We start from the raw sequence: 16,613 nt of genomic DNA, 5'->3' as shown, positions 1-16,613 counted from the left end.
GATATCTTCTCCACCCCACAGCCCTCCCCTTTTAGCTGCAGACACTTGAACGCTGACCATGAAAGACAACGGGTGTGTAATTAATATACATTTATCAGGCCACTGATTCTATCAATTATTGTCCCTTACTTATCCCCAAGTCTTCCAGAGATGTATGGCATTAGGCTAACTCAACCTGATGCTTTGATTCTAATCAATGTCTTGTGATACCCAATACAGGAAATATTAGGCCAAAGCAATGTAATGTTTTGTTTAATATCAGCATCCCTGCAAAGATGAAGGTAAACAACAGTATCACAGTTTCTTCGCCAGACAGCTGCTATAAGTGACAAAATACATATTGTCTGGTAACTCTAATTCATTACCTCAAACACAAAATATGGCCATGCATTTGTAGTCCACACCAACATCGCATGACAACTGTAGTCAACACCAACATTGGATGACAACTGTAGTCAATACCAACAAAGCATGACAACTGTAGTCAACACCAACATAGCATGACAACTGTAGTCAATACCAACATTGCATGACAACTGTAGTCAATACCAACATTGGATGACAACTGTAGTCAACACCAACATTGCATGACAACTGTAGTCAATACCAACATTGGATGACAACTGTAGTCAACACCAACATTGCATGACAACTGTAGTCAACACCAACATTGCATGACAACTGTAGTCAACACCAACATTGCATGACAACTGTAGTCAATACCAACATTGGATGACAACTGTAGTCAACACCAACATTGCATGACAACTGTAGTCAACACCAACATTGCATGACAACTGTAGTCAATACCAACATTGGATGACAACTGTAGTCAGCACCAACATTGGATGACAACTGTAGTCAGCACCAACATTGGATGACAACTGTGGTCAACACCAACATTGGATGACAACTGTAGTCAACACCAACATTGGATGACAACTGTAGTCAATACCAACATTGGATGACAACTGTAGTCAATACCAACATTGGATGACAACTGTAGTCAATACCAACATTGGATGACAACTGTAGTCAATACCAACATTGGATGACAACTGTAGTCAATACCAACATTGGATGACAACTGTAGTCAGCACCAACATTGGATGACAACTGTAAAAATAAAAAAGTCATACCTTGATGGAGTTACAGACAAGATGGGACCTTACCTGAGCGTTGATTTTACCATCGGCCAGGGTGATGAGGAAGCTGAAGGCTATGATGCCAATAGAAGATGTGGGAAGGGAGAGCGGGATGGTACGTGGGATGAAGGAGTATGGCTATGGCTTCATGGGATGTTAATGGGACTGTTGACACTGAGGCAAGATTGAATGCAGCCATGTTTGATCCTTCAGGTGACAAGATTGATTGGTACAAGTCATGTTGGCTCTGACAGCTAAACAATAATCTCCACTTGACGATCTATGCATGCAGCTTGGGGGGAGCCTTCTAGTCTATTGATTCCTTGTTTGCATTTCAATGTTGACAGTTTTCACATATTAGCCATGGCGTACAGTATCAGTGGTCTCAACCAGCTACAAAATGAAGCCCAAGTGATGGGCGATAACAAATTCTTCCACTGTCTGCTGATTACAACAAACTTCCATCAACTTCACACCCTTTTAACGATTTATTAGGCTCATCTTTGTTTCTTATGCCCGCAGAAATTAAGTCAGACAAATCGCTATGAAATATGACCTCTGGAAAGCGTCAATGCCGTCCTCCTTAGAAGTCCTACACTACCACCACCAATGTCTAGTCCACAACTTGCAGCCAGTTTACCATAATAATGTCTTCTATATCAAATAAAGCTTGCTTTTTTCCCTGCAATTCTTGAATTTCTTATCTCTGAATAGGACTTAAATCTCTAATATTATTGGAGAGTCTGGACAATTTGCTGGAAAAGAACAATGATGCCTACTTCACTGAACCCAATAATCAAATCCTTCACAATTTTGCATTTTCAGTGTAGGGGTTAAAGGTCATAGTAACAGACTTTCTAGTAAAATGTTTCAAACATCTTTGAAAGTCATGAGACAAATTGTGGTAATCGTTTGACCTTCAAGGGTGTTTAATTATCATTTGCAGTCAAGTTTGTAGCAAGTCGAAAGAACTGGGAAAAATAATCCTGATTTGGACATTTTTCCTTGTTTGATACTGCATTCAAAAGGTATTTCATATATACACTTATAAATATACCTTCAAGTTTAAATGGCAAAAAAAGACCACAGAAAGTAGAAAATACTGTATGTTTCCATGGCAACATATTTGAATATCAAAAACCAATAAAAAATAATGTTTCCAATAGAACCAAAAGTCATTCAAGCAAAGGGATACCAACAATGCATGCTTAATTGAATATGAATTTCAACAAAATTATGATATGTTTAGACAGTATAGTTATAGTCAGTGACCTTGAACCCAGTACCCTTATAATCCTCCATCAAGGTGACAGATAACCACAAACCATCATGTTACCATGACAACAAGAGGACAGCCCACTAAACTAAGGTATAATTTTTCCTGTACTGTATTTCTTGCATTAATATATCTATGGGTTCATTTTACTTGTATTTCTTGTATCAATATATTTAAAGATTGCGCAAAGTCATTTTAATACACCATAAGGTGAAGTGGTGGAAAAGTCACAAAAATAAATTATACAGTGATAACTATCTATTATATTTGGTGTTAACCATCCATTAGGAAGACAAATCAGAATACACTGATGTAATTCAAGGTTACTTATTCCCATATAAAATGTTAAAAACAATTTATATTTATATGCGGAAAACAATAAAAACCTGGAAGCTCGCATAAATATCTTTGATAGAGTGTTGGTGGCACATCCGTTATCTTGTCATCTCGGCCATCAATCTCTCATCACCCTAATTATCACTCAAGGTATAAATGTCCAAATATGGCACTAACTTCTATAAATTATAATAATGTATTGTTGAATACATTAAATCCATAGATGGGCTAGATAATTATATACTTCTGATACAATAAATGTTTGTAAAGCGAATATTTCATAGTCATAATATGTTCAAAATAAATAAATTATTGTTTAATATGTGAAACCAAATATGCATGATCTAGATTCTATAGGTACACACCTATTTAAATAGTTTTTTGCTCAGTATTTGTACTGCAGATAATTAGGACTATAAGTTTATTGTCTTCATCTACAATGTCACTCAAACAAATAAATACAAGAAGTGAAATATTCAATATCAGATTTTGTTAGCTTCATTCTGTTCTTCACAATGGCTACAAGATCTTTTTCATTAGCTCTTATTATACATGATGTTGAATAAATCATCTTTCAATTAGCCAAGATCATTGATCATCTTAGAGTATGACAGAAGTAATTATATATCAATATATGCACAGGCCTATCAATCTTACGCTAAAACAAATAAATATCATATACCATAGAGTGCACACCAACCAAGGGAGGTAACTTGTGCTGTGGTCAAAAGATATCAAACTTTATATATTATACAGGACTTTGGTGATGGAATTCTTGAATGTCATTATAATGACATCAAAATATGTTGAGTAATCATACATTATTAAACTCCATGAATGAAATATGGTTTTATAATTCAATATTTTTATGAAAAAACACACACAGAGCAGCTGACAATACACTAGAATAATGCAGTGAAATAACTTTACATAAATACAAAATTATAAATTATCATATCAGCTGTATAAATCTCTGTTTGAACATTTAAACTCATCAATATTCCTGAAAGTTTAGTGTGTTTCATGGTCAGTAAGAACCTGTTATAACACAAACAATTTAAATGTCTGGCAGCCATCAATCAGCTAACTTACCTTTTAAATACATGTTCATCCCTCGCTTCATTTTGGAATAAACTGACAAGCAAAGTTCTTGCATCATCTAGGTCTAAACACAAGAGTGTGACTATACATAAAGATGATAATAGAAGATAAAGTCAATAGACGCGATGAGAGATCTGTTATAAGTCCACAGAGCCGTATACAACACCGCCTATCCTTATCGGAAATCCTTCTACCAAGAGCACAGATTAAAAAACCACCAGAGTTTCAATTGTAAGTGTACTCATGCATTTAGTTGTCAACACCTTCCACTGACAAATAAACAAGCCGTTTGTAGATTGACTGCCCCCTATTTACATTTATCAACCTCAGATGACTTCATATTTTCCCTAACACACGCCTCTCGCTGTCATATAGTTGATCACATGACGCACACTCCCTCTAATTGATGTCCTAGTTAGCGTTTTCCCCTTTCTCTTCATTAAACACAACACTCATCTGGCATTTTTTTCTCTCTCTATTTATTGTGTCATGCCATTACTCCCGAATCACACAGGCTGCAACTGTAAAAGCTCTGCAATGAAATCTGACCACATTAAATCTAGATTTCATTATCTTTTTTTTTTTCATTTTAAACTAATCAACATTTAATTGACATCAAATAACTTTCTTGCATAATAACGATACTGTTAACTAATAAAGATGCTTGACTCCAAAATCTACTTTAACTTGCTGTGAAATAACATCTCATAGGGACATAAAATCTAAACTGACTTTAAAATCCATGGCAGACTTTTACATAACATTTTACATGAATTTTTATTTTGTTAGCATACTTTTTTTTCATTTTGAAAAATCGTGAATTAGTTACGGAATTCTGACAGATGTTTATCGTGTTGATCTCATGTCATTGTAACTTCCATATATTCCCGTCAACAGTCGTCAGCCAGACCGGCTTGATTCCCCTTGTCAATCAAACAGAGAAACAAGGTGCCGCAGATCTTATCTCAAATCTCCGTCTCAGTTTTCCAGGTTTGATTAGCTCCAACAGGCAGTTTAGGCAAGCCTTTATTTTTTATTGTTTTTTCTTCTACTCTATTTCATCTTTTTCCTGCTTTCTTAAATCCAAACCATTCTTGAACTTTAAATTTGTGCGATGAGATTTCATTCCCCGACAGAAACGACTGAATATTCTGTCTTTGAAGGGAAAAAAACCATCTGCTGGAGACAATGCAAGATAGGGATTACTGACACATGTATCCATGACAGGCTAATGCTATTCTTTTATGGACATTTTGTTATAGGCAAAATGAGTACTTATATCACATACAATTAGATATTAGTCAAGGTCAAGAAAAGGTTATTTATCCAGAGATTAAAGCAACCAGATGCTACAACATGGCATAAAGACCCTGGAAATAAGTCTGTCCATATTTTTCTTTCTTATTTGCAAAATGCCCGAATATTTTCACTTGGCTGTTATAGAGTCATTGATAAAAATTGACAACTTTACATAAATATGTCAACTTTTTAAGTTTACATATTTCACAAATCAGAGAAAAGAAGAAAAAAAATCTTGTCAGAGCCTAGCGCAAACAAATATGAAATTAATTTTACATCCTATTTCAATGTTCAGTGCAGGTAGAGCACAAATATTTGTGTAAATAGGGGAATGAGGGAAGTCTAAATACAAACATAGGGGAATTATGGAAGTACATATATTGATTCTTAATTAATTAAGTCTCCACCATTTTAAAGGTAGGTTTCGCCCAATGAAATATAAAGACTACGAAATTTAAATTTATCCTGTACATAGATATAATCTTCAGATCATTTTCAATGCATACACCGAACAATATGGGTGGTCAGTTGCCTAGCTTGACCAGGAAAATACTCATCTAAAAATAGAGCGAAGTCAAGCTTTACATAGAACATGACATATTTTTTTCCAAAACGAGGCCGCAGCAACAAACGGAAGCGTGCAACAAAAAGTCAGATGGCAGTGACAGTTCGCCACGGCATGTTTAGTTAAAAAACCAAGAATAAATTGAAGTACGATGGACTGTTTATACATATTATATATGCTAAAACACTTCACATGTAACTTACATACGCTCGCTAGCTTAGTACACCAAACATACATGTAATTAGTCTGCGGCTGTATGTGCGCAGGCATATGTGTTGAAATTTAACTCACCACGTGCAACGCCGTTACACGAGTCCAACAGATCCGGGCAAGTTCCGCTTGAGATTTGGCTTCTGTTTCTTCTATCGCTACATGCCATCTCTGAATTTAATTCCCTATAAATCTCCTAGGGTGCTACCGATTCCATTATAATTTCCTCCACTTTGTTGCCGATTCAGATATATTTTTTTTATCTCACACACTTTCATTCAGCCATTCTGTTTACTTTTAGTGCGTAACAATGCGCATGCGCGAAATTCGACTACACAATCCATCGCAGCTACATTTGCATACTATTTTGTCTGACGGACACCGTAATAAATCAAGGATTTCCTTCAAATTTGTATTCAAGGCACATTTGTTCAATCTCAAACGTATAAAGAAATTAAATTGAGGTATTTCTGATATGTTTTTTCATCTTTTCTTCCGTTTATCAGATTTTACAAAAAATATTTATTTGGTTGGGCGAAACCTACCTTTAAGGAGACAAAGGTGTCACTGAGTAATTATCTCACATAGTAAACATGTTTCTTCAGTGAAATCAAACTCGGCTCAAACTCTGCTTTTCACATATTTGATACGCTTGTATTGGATTTTTTCAGATTTTTACCATACAATTTTTTTTTCTTTTTTACTTTTGACAGATTTAAATTAGCGCTCATTTGAGTTTTAATCATATCTGGGGAATATCTACTAGTGTTACTAATGATATTTTGAAAACAAACGTCAGTGGACTTGACTTGAGTTGACTGACATCCCACTTACACTATGAAATATGGACATTATAAATCTTATGTTGAATTGTCTACATTCTTGCAAACTCTTCTCACTTATGTTGACACGAAAACAAATGATGCTTAATATGTGCCAGGCTTTACCTATCTATCTTCTTAGGTGCAGCAATGTTGTCTGGTCTTTTAAAAAAATTAATTAACCTAAATAAAGCTTAAACTCAAGATTGTTTTTAATTAACACCAGTTAATTAGGTCTGAAAACAATTTGTGAACAAATACCAAGCATAAAAAAATGCACAGTACTATATGCCTATAAGTCTCATAAAACTCAAATAAAAGCTCTAATTATTAGAAAGCAGCAAATTCAATATTGAGCTAAACATGCAATTTGATATTTATATTTCAATGTCTTCCAAATTATACCCAATTTTGGCTTCTGAAAGAGGATGCTCGTAACATTTGAAAACACAGAAATCTTAATGGGTCTGTGGTGGCCAAGTGGTTAAGATGTAACGACATAGTTATTACCACAAGCCCTCCACCTTTGGGTCACGAGTTAGAATCAGATGTGGGGCAGTTACAAGGTACTGACTGCTGATCAGTTGTTTTTGTGGGTACTTCAGTTGTTCTTCACCAATAAACCTAGCATACCCTTAAATGACCCTGTCTGTTAATATCACGTTAAACTAATCAAACCAAATATCTAGGCCTCCCTAATGAATATGTTATGTTAACCTTTGATTTTCCCAAATTCCCTAAACAGAATACGCAGGACCTGAACAACTTAATTTTAATTTATATTTACTTACTGTTCGTGAAGAATGCAAGAAAAAGTGTTTCGTGAAGAATGCAAGAAAAAGTGTTGAAAAATGCCATATGTAATAAAATAAGTAGAAATGCACGGCTGTACAACACAGGGCAAACACTATTTTTCTGTCATATTTTCTGTCAGTCTCCTAATTTTGAAATTAATTTCCAAAGAGAAATGAAAATGTATAAAGTGTTATGACAATGGCACGACACAGACAGATTGCTGGCATATGTATCAAGGGGAGACTGACACTTACTAATCTCATACAGGGGGGACACGTATAAATGTATCTACATGGATAAAGGATGTCATGGCCACTAGGCATGTAAGAAAAGATTGGTCAGAGGGAAGATAGAGTCTGTCATTGTATATGTCCTTTTAAGTCCAGGTCACGCAAGGACAATTGCCAGGACTGGTGATCGAGCAAGCCAAAGTACCTGAAGTACCCAGAGGGCCTGTATCTCTCACCTGGTTTGTAACGCCAGAAAATATTCTTAGAACAGGATCATTGTTTTCCTATTACCCCTTTTGGGACCTACTCTTTCTGCTCCAGGAGCTGGCCCAGGTCAGAGCCAAAATTTATCCAAACACGGTTCCCCTTCGCCGGGGGATGTTTCCAGCCAAATTTGGTTTCAACCCCTGCAGAACTCTGACTAATAGCGATTTAAAGAATTTACCTCTATTTCCCCTATTGGGCCCCATCCTTCCTGCCCTCTTGGAGTTAAAGCAAAAATTTATACAAACACTGTTCCCCTGCCCCCAACGATGTTTCTGGCTAAATTTGGTTATAATCTATACAGAACTCTATGACTAGTAGCATTTTAAAAGAATTTACCTCTATTTCCCCTATTGGGCCTCGCCCCTCCTGTCCTGGGGGTCAGAGCCAAAATTGATACAAACTCTCCTCCCGTTAAGCTTCCCTAAGGATGTTTCTGGCCAAATTTGGTTAGAATCCATGCAGAACTTTATGACGAGAAGCCATTTAAAAGATTTACCTCTAATTCCCCTATCGGGACTCACCCCTCCTGCCCCCGGGGGTTCAGAGCCTAAATTTATACAAACTCTGTTCCCCAAAGGATGTTTCTGGCCAAATTTGGTTAGAATCCATGCAGAACTCTATGACTAGAAGCCATTTAAAAGATTTACCTCTAATTCCCCTATCGGGACTCACCCCTCCTGCCCCAGGGGGTTCAGAGCCTAAATTTATACAAACTCTGTTCCCCAAAGGATGTTTCTGGCCAAATTTGGTTACATTTCATGTAGAACTCTACGACTACTCTAGTAGCGATTTAAATGAAAAGTTGACGGATGACAGACCATGACATAAGCTCATCAACCCTCTGGGCCAGGTGAGATAAAAACGGGAATTATGATAAGCGAAAAAAACCAAAAAAAACCAGATCCCATGTAAAGTTTCCGCAGCAAAAATATGAATTAGTTACAGTAGTGTTTATAACAAACACAATCATAGTTAATTGGTGGTTATAATCAACAAACAATATTCCCCAATCAAGGTTCCTATTGGATGCTTGTAAAACTATGCTTATAACAAAGTACTACATATGTAATTTTGTTGTTCTCCAGAGGTTCGTTTAACCATGTTTTGTGGTAAAACAAACGTCTGAATCAGCCATGAAAATATGTAAAAGGCAAAATGTAGGTAGGGAAATGTGAAGGCATGCAAACAAATAAGGAAAGATGGGAATTAAAGGCGAAGAGAAGAAAAGATAGCTAAGAAATCAGTTTGATTCTTTGGATTCTTGCGTATTTGATTTCTTAATTCTGCATGGTAAGTTCAGGCCTAGTGAGCGGGCTGTTATTTTCCCAATCATCTTCTATACATAAATAATGGTATAAACGTTCCTCATAATCTCCTGCTATATATTGAATGCATTTCGGAAACTTTTCTTTATAACTTCTTTCGAACTCTTCAATTTGTGTTAGCACTACCATTTCTGACAATTGCCATCTGATTATTCCAATTCCCCGTGCTATGACATATTTCTGCGTCTGCAGAGTTGGGTCCCCATTTTGGCCCAAAGGTACTATCATATTTATCTGTCTCACTTTTACACATGATTTACTGGTCCCAATATTTCGCTGCGCGACACGAGATGTTTTTTGGCATTTTTACATGTAGGCATGTCACCTATGTGGTCACTTTGTCTCTGTAGGTATTCCATCTTTGCCGAGAATGATTTGACGTAGGTTACGTTTTCTCCCCATTGGTAGGACCCCGTCCATCAGTCACTGTGACTGGCTCCAGAACCTGCCTCCATATGCCATATATTTCCCACATTTTGGCCACAGCCATTTATTTCCACACAAATTAATCAAATATCATGTCGTGGGATGTAGATACTGGAGCCAAAATACGCTGCTGATTATACTGTCCATGCCATAGACATTTTTTCTCCAAACCAGCTTTCAGATACCCTCCCAAAAAAAATCATTTTTCTGTGTCCAAAATAGCTATCAAAGTTATTGAAATGTTATACATTTCAATCACTCCTACATCGTTTATCATTTCAAAATAGCCACAAAACCTTTTCATAAAACTGTCCATGTTTTGATCATGTCTATATCGTTTTCCTCCCTCACAGCCCCATAAAATCTGCATGTCTCTACTGCTGTATAGGACTTTATCTTTTTTTTTTTCTTTTCTGGCTGTATATCTATTGAAGAAGACAATGCACGTGTGAGATTGGATCAAGTGTTCCTACACCATGGATTCTCCAGATCCCATCAAACTATTGTTAAAAGTCGTCCAGCAATGTTATAAAGTCAAAATAGTTACATAAACATGACAAGTTGATTTCTTTGCCAAAAAAACTTGTCAATTCAATGTCTTTGAAATCTTGTCTTACCAATTGAACGTGGCATCATTGCTATTAAGAAGCATGAAACATCCCATGGTAGACTGTTGTCGATTTTCAATAGGTCTCAAAAAACATCTGATCTATTGAACATGACAACCTTTCTACAAAATAACTTTACAAAATATCAGTCTGTCAATTTAGTCGATGATTTTCAAATGGTCTCTAAGAGCAATAATCTAGAAATGTCTACATGTCCCAGCCTTGATATGTCCACCTACCCCAAATTGTACAATTATATGTTGTTGGGGTAGGGGAGGGTCTTGTAAATTGGAGGCAAATAATTTATCAATTTGTTGAACCAGCTCAAGTTATCATTTGGGTTCATTGGTCTTTTTGTATCTGGGTTATAATGCCCTTTTCTAACTCTCTACACACAGCAGGAGCTGCCATTTAGTCAATATGTAGGAATGTATCCTGTTAAAATACATTAAAATTTTATTTAAAAGAGAAAATCAAATTTTTCTTTAAACAATTAATTAAGGAAAGTGTTTATAAAAACAAAAATAAAAAATCTTCACAAAGTATTGAAATGCCACACTTTATCATTGTTTCACATATAGGAGAAAATGCAAAGATAATATAAATAATATTTACTGATTTTTCTATCACATGTACATATAGTCATATGTACATTGTATGTGTCCATGTACATTTGTTGCATTCCCTGCTTACCTGTGAGTATTCAGACTCTTTGTTTCAGAGGCTCCAACAGAATACCTGTACAATCTACAGGTGAAAAAACACAGATACCTCACACCATTTTACACCTGTACAGGTAACCATAACATTACTCCCATAACAAAACCTCAAATTTGTACTTACCGATAAATTACACAATGTATACATGTATCTTTTCACTGGTCACCTCAAGGAATGTTAACATATCACAGCGGTGGAAAACAAATTTCTTTTAGTGCTACAACCTGTTTATAACAAATGAGCTATTCAGACTGGGCAGGTATGACAACAGATGTTGACCACTGCTAGCCTCCGGCCATCTGACCACACTGACCATATGTCGTTAGGGTACATCTAAGGCCAATGATTACCTGGCGAGTACTCCGACAGGAAATTAGCCACCCTCTTAGCAGACCAAGATGACCTTGAGGCACTCACCTGTAGATGATATCTGTTGTATTGTCTAGTCTATGACGAGTTTTGTTACTTCACAGGAACTATAAAAGCATTGCTTTAGGATATCTCTTTATTTTTTTCCATAATATTACAATTACACACCAAAACATTTCCTTATAGTTATTCTTTTGTATTCAAATTGAAAACTAAAATCGTTTTACCAGTTTAGCTATAAAATCCCTGTCTATATTTTAAATAACTTCTAAATGTACATGTTCAAATTTTTATCTGTCTGAGTGATATACAATGTAGACACTCAAAGTAGTTTACATTAACTTATTTTTTGAATTTTTAAAATTTAAATTTAGTCTCAATTAATCTATTAATTAAACTGAAACTGCAAATCTAATTTTGTCAAATTTATTTGTGTTGTAAACATAGACATATTATTTTTTTGTTTTTGAATTAAAGGTTTTTAATAAATTCAATAAAGCACAAAATATTGCTTTAGATTGGAAAAACAGAAATGTTACTATATATATATCCAGAAACTGGCAAATACAGTAGAAACCAGCACAAACAATTGTAATACAGATTTGTGGTGTCGATTGAAATTCTCCCTCGTTTAAATAAACTTGATCAATGTAAATGGTCTTAAACAACAAAATCACTTTCTGAGAAAACTTATGTGCAGGATGGGCAGGTGACTTACCTCACCATTTTGTTTCTGGTCAAAGAAGCAAAGTGATTATGTTTAAAAGTGAGTATGTTACCAATCTGTCCTGTGACACAGTACTCTGACCAATCTATCAGATGTGATTCACAATTATATATCAATACCAAGAAAATCTGTACCATTGAATATACTAGAGTAATAGAAGACAGAAAGCTTCTGTCTTAATCAGAAATTGGAACACAACAGACATTGGTATTACATTGGCACTGAAATAATTCAATTTGAAAATGTTCAGACAGAAAATGACTATCCCTAACATGCTTATTTTGACATGCTAACCTGACTACCAAAATGATATTGATGTGTCCTATCACACTTAAGTAATTCATATCACATAAGAATAGCTGAACATACTGGTCATTCTATAACTAGGGCAGACTTTGATTCAGTTTATTGTCTCAGTGGTACAAATTTGGTCAGACAAGCATCATCTTCTATAAACTCATTCATCCCTACAGTCCTATTTGACTCTTTTAAAACTAAAGCTGAAACAGTCCATTATAAAATTTCAGGGGTGATTGAGTTACAGCCATTCAAACTTTCATTTATTTCACTATGCACATCAGGTTTTCATTTGCTAAACATGTGTATCAAATGCTTATGTCAAAAAAGAATACTTTCCTAAATCTCTAAACTTTAATTGTCTTAATTAAAGGATCTATATAAACTTCACTGGAAAAATGTGTATGCTTATAATTATCATGGTCACTTTGTTAATAGGATACATGTCGAAAGCTTTCACCAAAATGGATCTAAATCAGGTTTTTTTCTCCTGTGACATGTTTGAAAGGTTCACATGTGTAATGAGTACAGGTACATTGAATGATTATAAGGGAGATAACCCTTATACAATCAACAGCTGTGGTTCTCATTATGGAAGGATATAGCATATACCTTAACTCAAACTAAATTCTTGTAAAATTATACCCTTAAATTGATAGTACATGTTGATTAGGTAATATATACCCTTAAACAAACTCAACTCAAATTAAAGTTTCTTTGGTATCATATACCCTTAATCATACCTATTTTTGGTTATGCAGCATATATGGTCAATTAAATCATTTTGCAAGGTATCATATGCACTTAGCTCTTTCATATTTGACAGGTAGCATACCCCCTTAACTCAATAATACATTACATCAGTGCAAATTAATAGGTTAAATAATACATTACATCAGTGCAAATTAATAGTATAAATAAATTTTGGGATATAATTTCCTATCGATGTAACAATTGTACCCTTGAATAGATTCCAGGTAAACTGTGTGAATTACAATGTACAATCTGAAGTTACAAGTATTCTTGTCTACCCTTATATATAAATTTTAGCTTGACACCAATCGTAGGTACATTCTTTATCTGTTGCGGAGGACATCAATTCACACAGTATTAAGTTAGAGTTGGATCTTGGGGATCAAGATCCTAGCTATTGCCTAGCTACCATTGAGATGACAACATATAGTACGACAGATGATTGACACTGATATAACGACTGTGTTTAATACATGTATTTCAAAATGGCAATAAACCTGCAGCATTCAGTAGGAAGTACAATAGGCTTTATAGGCATGTATCAACCCCAATACAGAGTATATTGAGAACGCTAAGGTACATGTGGCATCAGTGACAGGAATATATATAGCCCAATAGCACAAGCTACAGATGTAATGCTAAGATAGCATATACATAACATTAGCATAAGCCTCAGATGTACTGCTAATTAGCACATATAACCTTAGTACAGGTCCCAAACACAATGCTAATTAGCACATAACATTAAGTCACAGATCTAATGCTAAGGTAACACATAACCTTAACACCAATTACATGTATGATTCCAGTAAACCTATCATGAATTATCAGTCATAACATAAACTGAGCACAAACCAAAGGTACAACACCTAGGTAGAATGTAACCTTAGCACATACTAAAAGTGCTGATGTAGAATGTAACCTTGATCAACAGACACAATAAGCAAGACACCATTTTACCTTAGCACAAACAGATTAAGTTATAATGCCAAGTTAGATTGTAACCTTAGCACAAACCAAATTAAGTTATAATGCAAAGCTAGAATGTAAATTTAGCACAAACCAAAGTTACAATGCAAAGGCAGATTGTTAACTTAGCACAAATCAAAGCTATAATGCCAGCTAGAGTGTAAACTTAGCACAAGCCAAAGTTATAATGCCAAACTTAAATGTAACCTTAGCATAAACCAAAGTTATAATGCCAAGCTAGAATATAAACTTAGCACAAACCAAAGTTATAATGCCAAACTAGAATGTAACCTTAGCACAAACCAAAGTTATAATGCCAAACTAGAATGTAACTTTAGCACAAACCAAAGTTATAATGCCAAGCTAGAATGTAAACTTAGCACAAACCAAAGCTATAATGCCAAACTAGAATGTAAACTTAGCACAAACCAAAGTTATAATGCCAAACTAGAATGTAACCTTAGCACAAACAAAAGCTATAATGCCAAGCTAGAATGTAAACTTAGCACAAATCAAAGTTATTATGCAAAGCTAGAATGTAAACTTAGCACAAACCAAAGTTACAATTCAAAGGCAGATTGTTAACTTAGCACAAATCAAAGCTATAATGCCAAGCTAGAATGTAACCTTAGCACAAACCAAAGTTATAATGCCAAGCTAGAATGTAACCTTAGCACAACCAAAGTTATAATGCAAAGCTAGAATGTAATTTTAGCACAAACCAAAGTTATAATGCCAAGCTAGAATGTAACCTTAGCACAAACCAAAGTTATAATGCCAAGCTAGAATGTAAACTTAGCACAAACAAAAGCTATAATGCCAAGCTAGAATGTAAACTTAGCACAAATCAAAGTTATTATGCAAAGCTAGAATGTAAACTTAGCACAAACCAAAGTTACAATTCAAAGGCAGATTGTTAACTTAGCACAAATCAAAGCTATAATGCCAAGCTAGAATGTAACCTTAGCACAAACCAAAGTTATAATGCCAAGCTAGAATGTAACCTTAGCACAACCAAAGTTATAATGCCAAGCTAGAATGTAATTTTAGCACAAACCAAAGTTATAATGCCAAGCTAGAATGTAATTTTAGCACAAACCAAAGTTATAATGCCAAGCTAGAATGTAAACTTAGCACAAACAAAAGCTATAATGCCAAGCTAGAATGTAAACTTAGCACAAACCAAAGATAATGCCAAGTTAGAATGTAAACTTAGCACAAACCAAAGTTATAATGCAAGCTAGAATGTAAACTTAGCACAAACAAAGTATAATGCCAAGCTAGAATGTAAACTTAGCACAAATCAAAGTTATAATGCCAAGCTAGAATGTAAACTTAGCACAAACAAAAGCTATAATGCCAAGCTAGAATGTAAACTTAGCACAAATCAAAGTTATAATGCCAAGCTAGAATGTAAACTTAGCACAAACCAAATTATAATGCCAAGCTAGAATGTAAACTTAGCACAAACCAAAGTTACAATGCAAAGGCAGATTGTTAACTTAGCACAAACCAAAGTTATAATGCCAAGCTAGAATGTAAACTTAGCACAAACCAAAGTTATAATGCCAAGCTAGAATGTAAACTTAGCACAAACAAAAGCTATAATGCCAAGCTAGAATGTAAACTTAGCACAAATCAAAGTTATAATGCCAAGCTAGAATGTAAACTTAGCACAAACAAAAGTTATTATGCAAAGCTAGAATGTAAACTCAGCACAAACCAAAGTTATAATGCCAAGCTAGAATGTAACCTTAGCACAAACCAAAGTTACAATGTGAAGGCAGATTGTTAACTTTGCAGAAACAAAAGTTATAATGCCAAGCTAGAATTTAATTTTAGCACAAACCAAAGTTATAATGCTAAGCTAGAATGTAAACTTAGCACAAACCAAAGCTATAATGCCAAGCTAGAATGTAATTTTAGCACAAACCAAAATTATAATGCCAAGCTAGAATGTAATTTTAGCACAAACCAAAGTTATAATGCCAAGCTAGAATGTAATTTTAGCACAAACCAAAGTTATAATGCCAAGCTAGAATGTAAACTTAGCACAAAACAAAGTTATAATGCCAAGCTAGAATGTAAACTTAATCCACAGACACAATATATATATAATCAAGTCACCATTTAACCTTAGGACAAATCACAAGTTTGGTATGTTAAGTGTCTTTATGCCTTAATTACATCAAATTTGTTTAGATGTAGCACACATTTACCCTCTGAACATTAATCAAGGTGATGAGTAGCAATAAGGAACGCATCACAAAAAGCCATGTTAACTCTAGGTGTTTTCTAACACCTTTATCTTAGCTCGTTTTACACGAAACTGACCCCGACTGTCATAAGGTTAGATTTCTGTACAGATATACAT

The 16,613-nt window shown here is 34.9% G+C and overlaps 1 protein-coding gene across 3 annotated transcripts in view; it reads right to left on the bottom strand.

Annotated features, from left to right (window-relative positions):
• Positions 1-16,613, bottom strand: part of LOC138315294 (teashirt homolog 2-like) — a 143,957-nt gene that overhangs the window by 28,433 nt on the left and 98,911 nt on the right. The window contains exon 1 of one of the 3 annotated variants that reach the window (XM_069256187.1): positions 3,850-4,240. The exons of the other annotated variants lie outside the window; for them this stretch is intronic. Within the exon in view, the coding sequence (XP_069112288.1) occupies positions 3,850-3,916 (67 nt within the window). The 5' untranslated portion in view covers positions 3,917-4,240. Of the gene's footprint in view, positions 1-3,849; positions 4,241-16,613 lie in introns of those variants that run through there. 3 annotated transcript variants of the gene reach the window in all.

Source organism: Argopecten irradians, chromosome 2, assembly GCF_041381155.1.
Source record: "Argopecten irradians isolate NY chromosome 2, Ai_NY, whole genome shotgun sequence".
NCBI lineage: Eukaryota > Metazoa > Mollusca > Bivalvia > Pectinida > Pectinidae > Argopecten > Argopecten irradians.
Note: the sequence above shows the minus strand (reverse complement) of the source record. Positions and strands in the feature narration are given on the sequence as shown.